The sequence below is a fragment of the Pelodiscus sinensis genome, chromosome 6, assembly GCF_049634645.1.
Source record: "Pelodiscus sinensis isolate JC-2024 chromosome 6, ASM4963464v1, whole genome shotgun sequence".
Classification (NCBI taxonomy): Eukaryota; Metazoa; Chordata; order Testudines; family Trionychidae; genus Pelodiscus; species Pelodiscus sinensis.
In genome coordinates, this window is record NC_134716.1 from 30,673,982 (window position 1) to 30,693,591 (window position 19,610).

Genomic DNA, 19,610 nt, shown 5'->3' on the forward strand with positions numbered 1-19,610 from the left:
GCGCTGCTGTTCTGAAATGCCGTGTGCAGCCTGGGATTCCCAGATAGCCACCGCTGCACGTGGCATTTCAAACCGGCAGTGCCACATGGAGCCTGGGGTCAGCTGGGGACTCCGTCACTGACCCCAGGCTCCATGTGGCGCTGCCGCTTTGAAGCGCCGCGGGGAGCACAGGGCCAACGGGGGACTCAAGCAGTCCCCCGCTGGCCCCGTGCTCCCCACAGCGCTTTTGCCTTTTCCCTAGGGCTGTTGCTACACTTGAAAGTGGAAGCATCCTCATTGACCAATCGAATATTCGATACAAATTGCTATTTGACTATTTGATTAATGAAATAATCGAAATTTTACATCCCTACATCAAAGCTAGTAATATAAGGAGTTTTTCCCCTATATAATTTGAAACACACACATTTTTCTACAAAAGAATTCATGCATAAAATCTGGCACTGGTATATGCTCTTTGTGTTTTTAATAATTAGACTAAAAATCTAATACACACACAAAGCCATATTTATGGCTAGAAATCTTGCAGGATGTGATTAAAAGTAAATCAGCAAGCCACCTAATGTTTAGTAAACTGATTAAAAAATGATTAGGTTATTTTCAGCTCAGAGAATCAGGAGGATGAGGTCACAGAATAGAGGGAACTGAATATTCATTTAGTCACTTCTGTACCAAGAGCCTGTCAGACAAGATGGAACTGTCATTAGCTGTCTTGTGTCAACAAGTCTAATGTACCACACTGAATTTGAATTTTTTAATAGGGGGATACAACCACAACTCCCCATAACAAACATATTTAAGCATTTTATCACTTCCACTCTTTTAGAAAAGCTACTGAATTCAGTGGCTCTCGCTGATAGTCAACGAGAAGAAATCTGAACTGCAATTAAAATTTAAATAATGGGATTATACTGATAGCAATTTGTTCAAGTCTCAAATCTAAATATGTTCTAAGCTAAAATGAATAAACATTTTGTAAAGAAGGCTGGTATGAACACCGTATGTTGGGAAGGAGAAGGGCAAAATGTCAATAAAGTTCACAAGACTTAACTGAAGATGTATATTATATGACTAAGTAAATAAAATACTACTGAGCACTTTCAGCTGCTTTATATCTTCAAAATGCTGATTCATGTCAATGTTCATACAGTCTCACAACAAAAATCATGCAACAAAATATCCTCCCTACATATTCTAATTGTTCTGGGTTTAACTATGGAGTCAAAGGTCTCTGTATTTGAAGTCAGAGCTGAATTTTACAGCAGTACTTTCTGCTTACAGTGGGATGAATTAAACCCCCAGACTTTTTCTCCCCCCACAACCTTCATTTGGATTTGATTGCTGTGGCTCACACCTATTTATCTTCCAGCATGCGTGCTGTTTGCATTTTACTCTAATTAGACAAAGATCATTTGACAGCCACAGAATGGAGTGGAAGAGGATCCCTGAAACATCTTCTCCATCCTTGCACATCACTGGAAAGCCCCATTTAGTAGCCACAGATCCATAAAGACTTTGCCCATTTCTTGTAATTAACATAACACCTACTAAAATAAATGTTCTAAGAAATTTATCTACCAACCAAACATGAAGCCTTCATATTGCTGATGATTTTGGAACCAAGGCCCTATCCTGCTAGTTTTTCCATGTGCTTAAGTGAGAACAGAACTGGGCCCACAGTACGCAAGGACCCCCTCACATTTAAAACATGAGCTACTGGCAGAAAAACAAAGAAAATTAACAGAAAGACCTTTCCAAAATCTTCATGTTCTGTTTTGATTTGATTAATTCATCCATTTGCCTATGAGACGGGAAAACGATGTAAGCAGGAGAACCCCACCTAGCAGCTTTACCTTGGCCTAGAGAAGTTTGTGCTAGACAGTCACACTAAACTAGGCAAGCAAAATGAGTTTTAATTCAAGATTCCCTAATGCTCCCAGACTACCTGGCACACAGTTTGCCCTGGCTGTAGGCTGGCTTCCAGATCCTAGGGCTCTCTCATTCCCCGTACAATACAACAGATAACTTGGATGGAATTTCCTCTAAATCACATCCTTATATTTACAAGTTGCACATAGCATAGGAAGCCTTATACAGGAACTGCCTGTGACTTCTCTACTTCCCAGGAGCTGGGGTGAGATCCACTTCCAGCACAGTGCTGCTTAGTTTTCTGTGTGTGAGAAAGTAAACAAGTAAGTAAATGGAGGATTTATCTTTTACCTTTAAATGCCCTTGGTATTTTAATTGTAAGAGGCTAAGATTCACATTCTAATTCAATTGAGTCACATAATATTTCAAAAGAAACAAAGCCATCCAAATATTCTGTAATTTAGTCCAGGCTAACTGTGTCTTATCAATAAGGTATTTAAGACACTAGGGGTATGTCTAGACTACATGCCTCTGCCAACAGACTCATGTAAAATAGGCTACCCGACATAGTCAATGAAGCGGGGATTTAAATATCCCTGGCTTCATTAAAATAAAAATAGCCGCTGCGCTGTGCCGGCTCAGCTGATTGTCGGAACAGCGTGCGAGTCAAGACGCGGATCGGTCAACAGGAGAAGCTTTTGTCGGCTGCTCCCTTATGCCTCGTGAAACGAGGCTTACAGGAGTGGTCAACAAAGGCTTCCCGTCAACCGATCCGTGTCTTGACTCGCGCGCTGTGCCAACGATCAGCAGAGCCGGCACAGCGCGGCGGCCATTTTTATTTTAATGAAGCCGGGGATATTTAAATCCCTGCTTCATTGACTATGTCGGGTAGCCTATTTTACATGCCTCTGTCGGCAGAGGCATGTAGTCTAGACATACCCTAGGTCAGAAATTGAAAACAGTTGTGAAGTTTGGTTGTCACATGTTCTCTGCTATCTTCCACATACATTTTATGTAATGCAGAAACAGCAAAAATTGTTTTCAAAGTTCATTTAATAGTGCAATGCTGTTTCTTTTTCTGTATCTCTCTCCTCCATTGATTTGACTCCTGAATGTGCTTTAGAAAGCAGAATGTGTGTCTATTTCAATCATCTGCTCATTCACACTGATGGAAGAAATGTAAGGAAAGAGCAAGTCAAGAGTAAGTATTTTCTTTAGCAATACATTACTTTTTAGGTTTAAGTTTTAGCTGTTTATAATTCAAAGGACAGAACTAGCATCAGCATTTGGCATGAGCTTGGTGTATCAGAAAGGCACCAATAGTTTGATTCCTGCATCCTTTAACATTAGTTTTGGACTGTAACAGCGTTTAAATCACCGGTAGGGAACCTTTTTTGGGTCAGGGGTCACTGACCAACAGAAAAATCAGTTGGCGTCTGTGAAGTGGGAAAAAACCCTCACTGAAAAGGAAAAAGACACTCTCCACATCCCCCTCGCATACCAGAGCCTAGGGGGGACCTAGCCTAATAGATTTGTGTGCTCTAGCCCCCATGAGGGCAGCAGAGGGGCTAGAGCACCAGCATGGGCTTCCCAGTGCTGGGGAGGGGCCTAAGCTTCAGGGGCTGGATCCAGGAACCTGAGGGCTGCATCTGGCCCCTGGGCTTGAGGTTCCCCATGCTGGTTTAAACATTGCCACTTGCACTTCTATATAATAGTAAAATAATCTAGAGGATTTATATATGTCTCTTCATATATGTCAAGTTGCTTTTTTTTATTTTTTTATTTATCTGGCTCTGAGAAAGTCTGAGATGGATGACGTCCTGGTTAAAAGCTGTGTGTAAGATTCAAAAAAATATCACAAAACATAGTGTTGGAATCAAAATATTTGTTTCCCTTACTAAGATGGTACTTCATGAGTTTCAATTATTTCAGTGCAACTACCATAGAGAAAAAAGTACTGATCAAGAGAGTAAAGGAGGCAAAAGCTGACCCTGTTATCAGTGTAAGGCTGATATTTATTGATACCCTGAATATCAATACTGTGGAAATAAACATTTTATGTAAACCAGTTTTAGCAGGCAATGTTACATTTAAGCTGTCAGACTTTAATATTGATATTTTAGCAAAAATTGTCAAACTTTGGATTTAGATGAAAGATTGAGCATACAGAAACCCTCCAGCAACCTCACTCTGCATTGCAAAGGGAAACCTTAAATAAAGAGTTTTCTTAAAAATTAACTAGTGCCTTTGGGAAGTCTCCTTCTGTAGGATAACCCAAACAGCTACATTGTACGGTGCTTGAACATTTTTCTTTTAAGTACGAAAATCCTAAACACTGGAAAACAAGTTTTTAATGAAATCCTCCCACAACAAACCTTTTCTGGCAGTTGAGATTCAACCTCTTTCTTCAATCTCCTCAGCAAGAAAGGCCGTAACACTTTGTGGAGACGTCTGATGATCAAAATAGTCTCTTCTTCATTTAAGTCCACCTTCACAAATGCAATTTTAAGAGTTACCACAAAATAAATCTATGAACTGTGTCATATTGGGACTATGTGGGAGAATATACTTCATTACAAATACAAGTGTAATATTTACCCCATGCTGAACTCCTGTATTTTATCATTAAAAAAGGAGTCTGAGTCCAGAAGGAGAAATTTAAGTAAAAAACTGTAAAGCTGTAATGAAGGTGACAATTACATTAGGATGATAATTCTGTGACTACCAGGGAGAATTCAGACACTACTCCTTTATGATGGGCTTCATTATGTTTTCATTCTAGGATACATCTACACTGCGGCGCTATTTTGGGATACTTCCGGTATCCTGAAATAGCTATTCCATGTCTCGACAGCGGGCCCGTTATTTTGAAATATCTTCTGAAATATGGGCACACTATTCTGATGTCCCTGTAAACCTCATTCCACAAGGATTAAGGGACATTTCAGAATAGCAATTTATTTCGAAATTTGGTACTGTGTAGACAGTGCTGTGTAGACAGTATTACGAAATAAGCTATTTTGGAAATACACTTAAAATAAGCTATGGCATAGCTTATTTTGAGCTAAGGGTGCAGTGCAGATGCACCCCTAGTGTTTGTCTGATAAATTTAAGTAAAATGTCTCATTACCCTTTCTCCAGTCATGGCAAATGGAGCATTAAACCACTGTTCAAAGGTGCTGCAGCTCTTGAAAATGGTGGGGAGGAGGAAGTTAAGGAGAGCCCAAAGTTCAGGCAACTTGTTCTGCAATGGTGTCCCAGTCAACAGAATCCGTCTAGGGGCCACGTAGTGGGTGTTCAAGACCTGAGTCAGCTTGCAGTGATGGTTCTTCATTCGATGGCCTTCATCTACTATCATATACTTCCATCGAATCTGCAACAGGAAAAAATTCTGGATAAGTTAATGAACTCAGGGAAAAGCAAACCTTTGACATGGTGATGAGACACTGCCAGAATCAGTGTTAAGTGCTTGCTACCAACATTAAACAGGAGAGAGAGACTGAAGTTGTCAGATCTTGGCTATTTTAGCTGTAAGAGTAGTTCTTGTTGTGTATCAGAGTCCAGTGTAGTGTTATCCAGGCAGTAGTGACCTACGGCAGTGTTTCTCAACTTTATTTAAAAAAAAAAAAAAAAAAAGTACCCCCAGTACCTACAGGGTTTCAGACACACAAAATTCTTTTCTACCATTGCAACACAAAGCAGGACAAAGTAACCGAGGCTATTTCAGACACTGCAACTTCGCAGAGGAAGCCAGCAATGGATGTCATCCAAGGAAATGTCAGCTTCCACTGTGAAAGATTGAATGCAGAGTCAGAGCAGATGTTGAAACCTAGATACCTATGAACCACCTACATCCTAAGAGCTGAAGAAAAAGAACATGAGTGGGAAAAAACTGGGGGATAGAAAAATGCTGCAGACACAAAACAAACTGTTGGGATTTAGTATTAATTATTTTTTCCTGCATTCAGAGATGTACCAGGTGCCCCCCAAATGAGTCAAGGCAGCATCTATTCTCCAAAAGGCATATAACCTACATTTAACATGACAAGTCAGAGTCTTAAACACACAAAAAAGTAAATTAATTAATTAAATAAATTAATGGAGATTGCCTATCTCCTAGAACTGGAAGGGACCTTGAAAGGTCATCGAGTCCAGTCCCCTGCCTTCATAGCAGGACCAAGTACCATCCCTGATGAATTTTGTCCCAAATCCCTAAAGAGGAAGGGAAAGGGGAAGCAGTAAGATCACTGGGTCTCCCAATGAGGCAGTCATGCATCTTTTTGGTCGGCTTGATGTATATTGATAGTACTTGTTATATATTGGCTACACACTTGAAAAATAAATCCACTTCCACTGAGGAATCAATACTCACATGTCAGTGTGAGAGTTTTTAAACAACAATAATAATAATACTTATTTGAACTATGAAAACTGAATCCTTGGATAATGTAGTTTTCTGGATATCAAATGTAAGGCATAAGTTATTATCTGATCACAAATAAAAACCACCACACAATCAGAAATGTAATAGTGTAATCAGTCTTTGACCAGAAATACAGAACTAGAATAGCACAGATCATAGATTGAAGATCAGGATAAATTCTATTACAAAGAGTAGAAAAGATCATATTTTACTGTGGTTTGACGAGTTTGTGTCATTGATAAGACCCCAGAACAGCAAGCCATAGCTTGAAAATCACTGCTGTTCTCAGGAAGAAAAGACTGGACTGAGAATTGCAATTGTAAATGGGGAGTGCATAGTTAGATGAACATCCTAAGATTTCAGTCTGGCAAAAAAGAACCAGGGACTCTGCTTTACAAAACAGAGGAACAAATATGATTACACCTCTGGATAAGTATAAAAAGGGTAAAAAAGGAGGAGGATGTCATGATATGGGACTACTACAGACGACTTAAGAAAAAAAGAGGTGGACACGGCTTTTTTAAAACAACTAATAAAATCACCTAACACACAAAACTTGGTCATGATATAAGTTCTCTTTGTAAGCTGTGTGGCTGTGCAGCCCTTTAATAAGCCCTGCATAGAGGCTCAGAGCTCCAGTGCAGGCAAGGAGCTCAGTTGACTTGTGGGAGAAGGGCCATCTGAGCAACTTCTGGAGCTCCCTGCTTCCAAGGGAGGAGCTCAGAGAGTAGCTATCCAGACATCTGTTCACATGGAGATAGAGATTAGGGAAGAGGTCATTCTGGATTTGATCCAGGGAAGAACTAGTTGAGAACCTAGTGGAAGGCAGCTTGGGTGAAAAGATTATGAAATGAGTTCATGATTCTAAGGAATAGTTGGATGAAAAGCAGCAGAATAAAGACAAACTCAAGAAGGAAAACTTTAGTCACATCAAGTGGGGTTTTACAGGGATCTATCCTGGGTCTGGTTCTATTCAATATTTTCAAAAATGACTTGAATAGTGGCATAGAAAGTACACTTAAAAAGTATGCTGACAATAACACTTTGGAGAACTAGGGATGTTTACTTGATTAAACTAAATTTATTGACTAGTCGATGGATTTTCTATCGACTGGTCGATAAGCAGGTGAGCCACAGCAGGGTTAGCTCCTGGCCCCAGGAGCTAACCCCGCTGTGGCTCTTCCTATTAAATGTATTAAGAGCAAATAGTCTCCCAGCCATCCAGTCAGGATCACTTGTCAGAGGCTCTAAGATCTACCGGTAGATCCCGATCTACTGGTTGGTGACCACTGCTCTAAGTTAAACAGGGTGCAATTCAGTATGGACGAATGCAAAGTACTACACTTAGGAAGAAATAATCAACTGCACAAATACAAAATGGGAAATAACTGCCTGGGAAGGCATACCGTAGAAAATGATCTGGGAGCTACAGTGGGTCACAAACTAAATATGGGTCAACCATTGCTAACACTGCTGGATAAAGTGAACATCATTCTGTAATATATTAGCAAGACACAAAAAGTAATTCTCCCACTCTACTCGGCACTTAACAAACCCTCTCCTGGACACTCTGGGACCACACATCAGGAAAGAGGTGGACAAATTGGAGAAAGTTCAAAGGAATGCAACAAAAATGATTAAAGGTCTAGAAAACATGACTTAAGTAGAAAGAATGAAAAAAAAAGGGGGGGTTTATTGAGTTTGGAGAAAATTTGGAGAAGGGGAGGGAGAGATATAAAAGACTTAAATATGTAAAAAGTTGTTACAGAAAGGAGAATGATGCATGGTTCATTTATTCACTAAGGACGGGATAAGAAATAATGGTCTTAAATTGCCACAAGGGCGATTTAAGTTAAACATTAGGAAAAACTTCCTAACTGTACATGTCATTAAGCACTGGAAAAATTATCTAAGGAAGTTGTGGACTCTCCATCATTGGAGCTTATAAAGAAAGGGTTAGACAAACATTTGTCAGGGATAGTCTAGATAACATTTAGTTCAGCCTTCAGAGAAGGGGGTCTAGACTAGACGACTTACTGAATTCCCACCTTCCAGACCTATATTTCTATGGACAACATAATAAAAGTTTCATGCAAGACACAGTTTGATGACATGGAGGAGGATTTGCAGTAAAGAGGTTACAGAAATCAATGTTTACCTTAGCAAGAATGTGTTTGTCCTTTATTATGTACTCATAAGTAGTTAAAAGAACATTAAATTTTCCACTTCGAAGCTGAGGAACAAGTGAACGACGCATGGCAGGTGTACCCTAAAAAGAGAAAATAAAATAAAGGATGAAGAAAATAATTGTTTATAGTCCGCTGCTATTTCTTACATTCATAGATAAGCAGAGAATAGATGTTTGTATGAGTGTACTACAAAGCAAAAATCAAACAATGTATTGACATGTTCTAGATGCCTTCAGAATGGTTTCCTCAGTGAAGACCACGGGAGGGAGAAGAGAAGATAAAAATTATAGTAACCTCAAACCAGGAAACTAGCAGCTGGACTGCAAAACTCTGTTTATATGGAAGTAGCAGAAGTCAAGCTAGTCTCCTTGGTAACTACTTGAATTTATAGGAACAACTGGAAATGCAGCAGCCTAACACAAAAGTATTCAGCAATGTATAAAATGTGTCTTATTTATCATTTGTATTACTCTCATCAGAAATCTTGCAATATGATAATTAACAATTTTCTTCTGAATTTCACTATCTGAAAGTAATTATGGTTTATTATAGTAATCTTCTTGGGATGATTAACTGTCACTATTTAGTACATGATGTACATGACAAAACTTTACAGGCAAATAGAGTTTACAGCTGAGCTTGGGAAATGAGGAGGAAAGGGTCTGTTTTTCACTCTTAGTTTTATACACACAGAGGAAGCAAATCAAACCTTGTAAGAAATTTTCACCACAGAAGGAGCCCATTTGTCAAATTCATATGTCCAGTTGGATAAAGTCCTAAGTAAGAAATTAAGAATATTAACAATCTAGTGTAATATCTAATTATCTGTTTAAAATCCAAGGTATTATTTATAACTTTGTCACTGAAACACCTCTTTCACAATGAAAGCTGAGTCCCCAAAACATTTCTTACTTTGCCTTGAACATGTAGCTTGAATATTAGTAGAAAGATGCACATTTTGCTATCCTATATGAGCCATCTTCATTTTAGAGGTGAGGGGAGAATTGATTTGGAAAAAAATGTTTTTCAAGTCACATTTAGAAGTTTGTTTTGGCCCCAATTCAGCAAAGCACTTAGGCATATGCTTAACTTTAGGTTAATGTTAACACACATAGTAAAAAAGTTAGAAGAGATGGATCTTCCCAGAAAAGACATATCTGTTATTAAGGATGTAAAAATGCAGTTAAAAATTTAAACATGTAACCACTAAATATCATAGTGGTTACATGTGCTACCGGATCTACAGTATTATACTGCATTATATATTATATTGCATTATACTGCAATATTATACTGCAGAGCCCGCAATGAAGCCAGCAGCCTCTGCTGGTCCCGTTACTGGAAAGGGGGCTCTGTTGCTGGCCCTGCTCCACTCCCCAGGAGCAGAGCCAGCAAGGGCTGTCAGCATGTAACCTGTGGGGGTGGGGGAGTTGGAGGACAGCTGACCAGGCCTGCCATGGACAGGGGGCTGCTCCTGCGGGTAATGTAGGGCTGGAGCAGCCTCCCTATCCAGGGCAGACAGAGAGCTGCTCCAGCCCCATCAGTTAACCAGAACCAGTAACCCTCATCCATTAAGGGTGAGGCTTACCAGTTCACCAGTTAACCTTTTACATACCTCTCTGTCATCTCATGCAGCTTAGCTGTGACAAGCAGACTGTGCAAATTCTCAGATATAGTGCCACAATGTCCAAGGTAAAATGCATCAGTGCCATTCACTTGTGATGATGTTACTAACGCCTAGCACCACTGTTGTGTCAGCCACTTATGTACCTTCATTTTTGTACAACGTGATTTCAACTGTACTAACACACTGAATGGTCTTATATAATGGTTGAGAGAACTGGTAAAATATCTTAGATCTCAGCCCTTTCCCTTTATAAAATTTTTAAAAGGGCAATATCAAGTACTTTAAAAACATGGTTTCAAGTTTCCACTGTACTCTTGAAATTGACAACAACACTTCCTTCCCTTTAGAAACTGTTCTAGTAACAGGGCCCTCCCCAATTATGCATTTCTCTTTGGCTATGTCTAGACTACATCCCTTTTTCGGAAAAGGGATGTAAATTAGACGTATCGCAATTGCTAATGAAGCGGGGATTTAAATCTCCTGCGCTTCATTAGCATAAAAATGGCTGCCGCTTTTTTTCGGCACGGAGCTTTGTTGGAAAAAAGCGGTAGTCTAGAAGCTGATCTTTCGAAAAATAAAGCCTTTTTCGAAAGATCCCTTATTTCATCCTCAAAATGCTAGCCAATCAGTGTGGCAAAATAATCAAAAAAAGCCATATTCAGAATATATAGTCAATGTAGTCCCACTGGGTGTTTCATATCACCATTAACCGGAAAAACAAGTGCAGTGATGCTAATGAGCCAATTTGCAATGCATAGAAAGATAACAGTGCAATGAGTTTCTTTACTTACGAAAGGGGAACAATGATGAGATAGGGGCCATTGAGTCTTTTGTGCTCCATCAGATAAGTGATGAGTGCAATAGTCTGTATGGTCTTTCCTAGACCCATTTCATCAGCTAAAATTCCATTCAAATTGTTATTATAAAGTGAAACCATCCATTCCAGGCCTTGGAGCTGAAATGAAGAATAATCGCTTCAATTATCTGAGAGCTGCATAGGTAATTAATCCTAGTATTACTGAACTACGGCTTTCACTTCACTTACTGCTTTGGTGCTTAGTTTCCTTCAACAGTGGATGCACCAGGAAACACTAGCACATAAATAAATAAATATATGCATGTAATATCCCATATCCGCATGAAAGTCACTGCTGATATTTAGTTCCAATATGGACCAGTTCTATTCTGTGCAAGCTGCAGCTTTTTATATTTTAGGCACAGCTGGTAGCAATGCCTGCAGATGAAGTGGCCTAACACTTGCCCTTAAAAGACTGTTTTTCATTTGCTTACAACTAGAGATCTGTTTTTTTAGCAAATGTAAAAGAACACAAAAAGAAAAACATAAGAAGAAAAAAGCCTGCAAAACTCACTTACAGGTAGTGTCTATGGGTTGGGCTTGGCTCTCTACTCTTGCTGTTGTGGCTTAGGACACACAGTCAAAGCACCACTCAGGTTTGTCCTGGCCATTCCTCCATATGATGACAGAGAAGCAGTTGTGCCAAATTTAAATGAGCAGCATTCACCAAGTCACAATGCTACACACTAAGATTTGGACTAGTTGCCCCATGTCACCTTAGCACAAGGGTATTCAGGCCAATCTTGACTAGTATGGAGACCCTGTGCTCCATGTTACAATGCCTGTAATATGGAGCACAGGAGTCGGCTTGCTTTTCTCTGAGGGGTGCCCAAACTCTTGCTCAATCCTATACCACATCCCCGCTCTACTCCTTCCCTCAAGGCCCTGCTCCTCCTCCTCTCCATGCTCCTCCCCCTCTGACAGTGCTTCCAGCCTGCTCTCGAACAGCTGATTGTGGCAGGCACTAGAGGAAAAGGCAGGAGTTGATCTGCAGGGCTGCCAGTGGCAGGAGGCATTGAAAGGGAGGGGGAAACTGGGAGCGTCCATGGAGTTGGTGCCTATGGTAGGAAGCCCGGCCTAGACCCACAAAACAGGATCTGTTGCTGCAACATGAGTGTAAGGAGGGCTCATTTTGAAAACAAACCCACAAGGCCTCTCACTCTTCTCTCCCCTGGGCAGGACCCAACTCCCCTACCACATGGCAAAAAAATAGATTAAAAAAAAATCAAACTCCCAAAAGAATAAAATGAAAAATTATTAAAAAATAAAGAGTTTCAAAGTATTCTATTTATAGCTTAGTCAAATTTGAACTGTTCAGGCTAAGGATGTTAAGGACTAGTCTATCCCACCCCCTCTTTGCTGCCTCTATCAGATAGAGGGAACAAAGGGGAAGTGGGGGGAGAGAGAGTACTTCAAAGTGGCAGCGCCACATGGAGTCCATACCCATACTCCGTGCGGTGCTGCCGCTTTGTAATTTCCGTGGAACCTGAGATCATCTGGGGAGACCCCAGCCGACCCCCAGTTCTGGGGAAATGCCGTGCAGAGCCCAGGATCAGCTAGGGAGTCCCAGCTGACCCCGGGCTGTGTGTGACATTTCAAAGCGGCAGTGCAGCATGGAGCCTGGGGTCAGTATCCCGCTGACCCCAGGCTCCATGAGGGCGCTTCTGCTTTTAAATGCACAAAAGCCCCTGCTGGGGACTCTTGTACATTTCAAAGCTAGCACCCACATACAGACCAGAGTCAGCGGGACTCTCTGCTGGCCCCAGGCTGCACACAGAGTTCCAAATTCCTCCTTTGAAATGTACAAGTGCCCCAACAGGAGGAATGTAGAAGTGCCTATTGACTAGTCGAGTAGTTGATGGAAATTCCATCAACTACTCGACTAGTAAATTAATCGTTATTTAACATCCCTAGTTCAGGCTGAAATATATGCAAGAATGAGATTACAGGCAGTCCCCGGGTTACGTACAAGATAGGGACTGTAGGTTTGTACTTAAGTCGAATTTGTACTTAAGTCGGAACTGGCATCCAGACTCAGCCGCTGCTGAAACTGATCAGCGGCTGACTACAAGAAGCCCGAGGCAGAGTTTCTCTGCCCCGGGCTTCCTGGAATCAGCTGCTGATCAGTTTCAACAGCAGCTGAATCTGGACGCCTGGGACAGAGCAGCTGGGGCACTGCCGGGTAGGTCTCCGCAGTGCCGCACCTCAGTGCTGCGGGGACCAACCCGGCATCACCCCAGGTGCTCTACCCCAGGTGTCCCCAAGTTAGCTGCTGCTGAAACTGATCAGCGGCTGATTCCAGGAAGCCCGGGGCAGAGCAACTCTGCCTCGGGCTTCCTGTAGTCAGCCGCTGGTCAGTTTCAGCAGCGGCTGAATCAGGACTCCTGGGGTAGAGCAGCTGGGGTGCTGCCGGGTTGGTCCAGTAGCGCCGAGGAGCGGCGCTGCGGGACCAACCGGCAGCGCCCCAGCTGCTCTACCAAAGGCGTCCCGAGAAAAGCCTGGTCTGCCGGGGGGGGGGGGGGGGGGGGGGGACGCGCACTAGCTGTGCCCCCCCCCCCCCCCCCCCCAGCAGACCATGGAGACGCGCCACGGTCCCACCGCCTGAGTCCTCCGCGGCTTTGCTCCGCGTCTCCCTGGTCTGCAGACCAGGTAGATGCGGAACAAAGCCACCGAGGACCCAGGCGGGACCGCGGCGTGTCTGGGCGCTCCTGCCGCCTGGGTCCCCCGCGGCTTTGCTCCGCGTCTCCCTGGTCTGCTGGTGCCCCCACCCCCCAGCAGACCAGGGAGATGTGGAGCAGCTTTTCTCGCCCCGGAGGACAAGGGCGGCGGGACCTCGGCGCGTCAGGGCGGTCCCGCCAGCTGCATCCTCCGGGGCGAGAAAAGCCCCGTTCGTAAGTGCGGATCCAACATAAGTCGGATCCGCATAACTCAGGGACTGCCTGTACAGAAAAATATATTGTGTTGTCCACATTAAAAATTCTTACAACCGCTTCTTTAAGAAGCTTTACCATTTTCCATACTCTGGAGAGGGGACACTAAAAATTGATGGGAGCAGAGTAGTTCAGAGAGGGGCTCCATATCCACTAAGGCACTTTTCTCTTTCCATTTTCTCACCATTTCTCTACTGTCACCTATTACCAGTGAAACTCACTGGCAAAGAGTGCCTCATCCCCTACTCATGCTGTTCCACATAGCAGTCCGGGTAGGGTGTTATTCTCTATCACTGACATCATTAACTCAAGCAGTAGAGGTCTGTGCTATGGATCTGGGCCCCAATTTGGCATGCTGGGATTTCTGGATTTTTAATTTGCATTAAAAAAAAAAAACTTAGAAAAATCATATCCAAAAACTTACAATAAAAAATGTTGGGTTGCAAAGTTGATCACTGAAAAATCAGGGTGTATAAGAATTCAGGTTGCTCTTCCTTCAAGTGTTTGATGAGCACTTAAAAAGAAAAGCATCTTCACATCATCTTTGTTCTTTAGATAAGAAAGTAGTATTCTCCATTTTTCAGGTAAGGAAACTGAGGAAGAGCTTAGTAGTCAGATGGAAAATAATGCTGAGTCCCTGCAGCTCTCAGTAATCTACTACAGAACTGCCAATTTGCAGTGCCTCAAAAAAATCAAGCCACAAATGATTTTTCAGGAGCCAGAGGGAGTCAGTAGCCATAGGCAATGCAGAGATTCCCAACTCCTAGTCCTATCCTCAGACCATGAGTCTCTCCACAGCCAAGCCACCGACATCCAGAATAAATAAGTTTCTGGATTCAACAGATTAGTGCACTAAAATATTAGGGTAGCATTTTATAGAAAGTTGTATAAACCCAAACTTGATCGCTACTGTTCTCCAATATAGAGGATATTTTCAGCTACACTTAAGAGTTGATGTTATTATCCACGTGATAAGAATCATTTCCAATGGGAAGGCAGAATACTATCTTTTTTCCCCCAACAAAGATCATTTTCTACCCAAATGGCTAACTTGTGATTCAGTGCAACACAAATCTGATCCACCTTAGGAGATCAAAGTTTTCATTCCTACGTCTCTTCCTCACATATAATACAATATTTAAAAGTTTATGTTAACACACTTTTCTCAATAAAAGCATATTATACAAATACCTGGCCATCGTTATGCAACAGTTCAAAAATCATGTATAAAGCAAGAGTTAACTGCAGGATTCTAGCCTGCCATAAATTGGTTTTTACAGCTTCAGAAGGAAACCCAACTATAGGTTTCTTACCTGATAATGTTTTAGTGTTCCATTAATAAGAAGAGCAGACTGTTTCTCCACCCTCTCTGAGATTGCATGAGCAACTGTATAGTAGGAGGACTGAGACCCTCTAGCACTATATTGCATACTGTATTCATCATCCACATCTTGTTTGGCTGTCCTGGAAGATATATAATGCAGAGCTATTATGTTTTTCACACTACACCACTGTGTTTAGTGCACTGAATCCTCTTCATTTCCTGAAGCACTATTAATAAAAATAGGTAACATAACTAAAGTTAAAGAGAAGTTGTAAAAAATCTAGCTACTACCCACAAAGAAGGCTTGCTAGTGTATACTCACTCAATGATCTGCTTAGCATCTTTTTCAGAAACCTCTTCACTGTTTGGATCCAGGAGTATTTTTTCATCTGCTTCTAGTCTACTTGATTCCTCATCATCATCCTACAGAGTAATCAGAAAAACAGGAGAGGAGATAGAAAAATAGGTAAACAACATTTTTTGGTCATATCAATCAGACTTCACTCAGGTTTTTATCAACAGTTTTCAATGGACACTGCTATATTACGAAAAGAAATCCTAACAAAAAAGAATTACTGACATATCTTCTGTCAACTGCAATTCTCTTGCTATGATGTAAGTAAACAAAGGTTCAATGCAAAACTCAGAAAACAATTTTTCCCATTTTAATTCCCTCATATTTGTAATATCTCCTTTTCCAGTTCCTTGAGCAGAAAACATACTGAAGATTCAAAGCCAATCAAACTGACAAGATCCACTAGATCTGAGCTGTTTTAGTGGTTTTATTAAAATTGTTTAAAATAAATTAAACTTTTTGTTCCTTATTTATTACTTGACCTTTTTTCCAATTAATATTGCATACGCTGATAAACAGACTGGAAGATTTTCAGATCTTATTGTGGTTTCTCCAAGAATCTATGTTCCCTTTGACGTAATGCTATTTAGTAACAACAGTTCTTATCTGTAAAAGCAAATATCCTTATGCCTCCTGTAGGCAAACTACTTTTAGAATGATTTCTTCCCTTCTTTCTACTTGCCATTAAACTGTACCAAAATTGTAGACAAATCCTTTTCTACATAGAGAGTGGAAGAGCCTATCTAATTCTACATCTGTATCTACACTACGCACAAGGCCCACTATTGGGAGGTACTGATTAAAAATGTTAAATTGCAGTTATCTGGCTAATCGTGTAGTCGATACAATTTGTATCGGCTACATGAGTAGTCGATAAGGACCGCTCTGCAGAGGCACAGTGGGGGTAGTCATAGAAGCTGGCTCCAGCCCAGACTGAGCAGTCCTGGTTCGTGCCAGCCTCAGGAGCCACCCGCACTGCAGCTCTGCATTTTAAATGTAGTAAGAGTGTTCTGGACCAATGTGAGCCAGAATTGCTTGGTCCCAGCTCGCACTGAGTCCAACAGCGGCGGACAGGGCTGGCCATGGACAGGGACTGCTGTTGGAGCAGCTCCTGTGCGCAGCTAGCCCGGGCTGCCACAAACGGGCTGCTTGATGACAGCAGCCTCCATACACACTGAGCCTTGACCTACTGCAGGCAGAAGCTGCTTTGCAGCAGTCTCCCCTATTCCCCACCCCCCAATGTCTCTGATAGAGGCAGCAGGGGGCGCAGGTTGCTGAGGCCGGCACAACAGTGCTGTGGGGGAACCAGCTTTTAAGGTGGCTCCCCCCAGCACTGGCTACTATTCCCCTCCGGCTGCCTCTCATAGAGGCAGGGCAGGGGGGAAGCGAGAAGTGGATACACCAGTTGACTTACTGGCTAGCAACCCTAGTACTGAATATGGCTGTAAGCAACTAGTCAAGTCACTACTTCACTAGTTGCTTCTCCCCCACCCGGGGAGGCAGTAGTGCAGGGTGGCAGGCAGCTGGTCAACACAGGTAGCTGTTTTTTAAACTGGCTCCCCTTGTGGACTGGCTCCCATTAGGCACCCCGCACTGCTGCCTCTATTAGAGTAGTGCAGGGTGGCAGGTGGCTCCCCAGGAGTGGGGCCAGATTGCACTGGCTGCCAGCCCCACCCCAGAGACTACAGAATAGTCAACTAAGAATTCATGCAGTTAGTTAACTATCAAGTAATCAAATAGTTAACTTCCCTCGTACAGGTTGGACCTCCCTGGTCTAGCACCTTGAGGACCTCAACCATCCCAAACAAGGGAGTTTGCCCAACCAGGGGAAGTCAGGCCTTTGGGCTTTCCAGGGATTCCCCCCGGCCTGCCTGCTGCCCTCCACAGTCCCTGGCTGCCAGCAGGGCTCCCTGTCCCTGGCAGGCTGCTAAGCATGGGGCTCCCTGTCTCTTGCTGGCAGAACTCAGCTCCTGGACGCTGGCCCCATAGGCTGCCGTCTGCCAGACCAGCTCTGCTCCCAGACCACAACCTCTGCAGCCAAGACTCTCCGGTCAAAGCTCTCCTACCAGATCATGAATGTTGCCAGACCAGAGAATCCCAGATCAGAAAGGGTCGCTTTGCTGTAGGCTGACCAGTTGACTAGTGCTGGATTCCATGGACCACACTGCACCCCAGAAGTGGCCAGCAGTGGGTCCAAATCCTAGGCAAGGGGCCGCAGGGGTCCATTCACTGCTCCCTGAGTACTGGTTTCACACTCCCATTGCCTGGGAACCAGCCAATGGGAGTTGGGGAGGACAGTACCTGCATGTGAGAGCAGCACACTGGGCTGCTTGTGTACCTCTGCCTAGGACTCTGGCCTGCCACCGGCTGCTTCCAAGGCACAGTGTGGTCTTAGGTGCCAGGACAGGCAGGTCAGCCTTAGGATCCCCACTATTCTGCTGACTGTGGTGCCCAATTTCCTGCCTGAGCCTACTCTTGCACCCCAAACCCTTCATTCCTGGCCCAACCATGGAGCCCACATTCTAGCAAAAAAAATATAATTGTGCTCAGTGCTGGGCATCAACAATTTTCTTCATTTGGGTCGTGAGAAAAAAAAGTTTGAAACTCACTGCACTAAAGGCTTTTTCTTGGTATTATAGACCCTCCAGTAGTTTTAACGTTTATTGTTCCTTTACTTTATGAGATTTTTACCCCCTCATATGCTATCAGACTTGAAGTAAGTTGTACACATACCTCCTCCTCATATTCAGAGTCACTCTCCTCCTCACTATCTGATCTTGGCGCCACTTCATAGCTGGTTCAGGAAGACAGAAGGATAGGAGTTTAGGGGGTAAAACAGTCAGATTTAATTCATTTCCAAATATTTTGTTATAAAGAGCTGAATAAATTATATAAAACAAGAGTAGGTAATGAAACATTGGTTTTTTTTGTTACTGTGACAGGGAAGGGTAAAAAGCCTGTTAAAAGGGAAAAGGGGCAGCTGAGACAGGGCAGCTGCAAACTAATTAAGGACCAGGTGAGTTGAATTAGGCCGCCACAGGGCCTCTTTAAAAGCCTCCCCTAGGGCAGAAGGAGGGTGAGAGAGAATGAAGAAGGAGCAAACAACTCAGGGGTAAGGAGACTCAGAGAAGTGGAACAGAAGGAACCTCCAGCCCTGCTAAAGGCTACAGGGGGAGGTGAGGGGCTTGAGCAGGGAGTGTTGAATGGCTCCCTATCCCCACGGGACTAGGAGAGGGCTCGCTACTCAGCTATGACTGGCCCAGGGCTAAAAACGCAGCAAGAGAAGGCCCCCCCCCCCCCCGGCTTGTGGATGGAACAGAGGCCAGGGTCCCAGGAGGGGGACTGACCTGGTCACAGTTACAAATATCAACAGAAGTAGTTATTAAAAATCTTGATAATTTAACTTACTTACCCAGGATTCATTTCTAACCAAGCATCCAGCTGACTTGCTTTTGGAGCTTCTGGCCCAAGAAGAACTTTGCCTGTTTCAGTGTGAGTTACTTTGACTGGAAGGTCACTCATCTGACTGCTCTCATCAATGGGCTAAAAATGAAAACCAATGTCACACTATAAGGCTGAACTTTCTTTCCCATAGGGACAACGAAAACAAAAAACAACAGTTTACAAAAGTTAAAGCTTCAAACAAAAACAAATATGAAAAACAAAGAAACTGAAAACCACAGAAGTTGCTTGATCAGCCCTCTGGCCCATACTACTTCCCAATATCACAAGTAGCATCCAAATACATATTCCAATATTAAATTGAACAGAATGAGGAGACTATGGAACCAGAAATTATTTACTGCCTCTCAAGAGTTGTGTCCAAAGAACATTTTCACTTGCAATTATTTCTGATAGACAAAGGAGCCCGATCTATGCTTGTCCGATCTATGCTCATTTCCTACTGATATTATATAATGTGCTATGTTTATAACTATATCTGACAAATAAACTGTACTATATAAAGGCTTCAATCTCAAGAAATCCACTTTTACATGTATGTGTGCACAAGCATTTTCAGACTATTCAGAGATACA

At 42.7% G+C, this 19,610-nt stretch overlaps 1 protein-coding gene across 5 annotated transcripts in view; it reads right to left on the minus strand.

Annotated features, from left to right (window-relative positions):
• The window catches only part of SMARCA2 (SWI/SNF related BAF chromatin remodeling complex subunit ATPase 2), a 187,991-nt gene that overhangs the window by 95,403 nt on the left and 72,978 nt on the right, over nucleotides 1–19,610 (minus strand). For all 5 annotated transcript variants that reach the window (XM_025188130.2, XM_075931662.1, XM_075931661.1 and 2 more), the window contains 9 exons: nucleotides 18,986–19,116; nucleotides 18,307–18,367; nucleotides 15,541–15,641; nucleotides 15,208–15,358; nucleotides 10,900–11,063; nucleotides 9,191–9,257; nucleotides 8,451–8,561; nucleotides 5,000–5,242; nucleotides 4,245–4,358 (listed from right to left, as the gene is read on the minus strand). In XM_025188130.2, coding sequence (XP_025043915.2) covers nucleotides 4,245–4,358; nucleotides 5,000–5,242; nucleotides 8,451–8,561; nucleotides 9,191–9,257; nucleotides 10,900–11,063; nucleotides 15,208–15,358; nucleotides 15,541–15,641; nucleotides 18,307–18,367; nucleotides 18,986–19,116 — 1,143 coding nt within the window. The remainder of the gene's footprint in view (nucleotides 1–4,244; nucleotides 4,359–4,999; nucleotides 5,243–8,450; nucleotides 8,562–9,190; nucleotides 9,258–10,899; nucleotides 11,064–15,207; nucleotides 15,359–15,540; nucleotides 15,642–18,306; nucleotides 18,368–18,985; nucleotides 19,117–19,610) is intronic.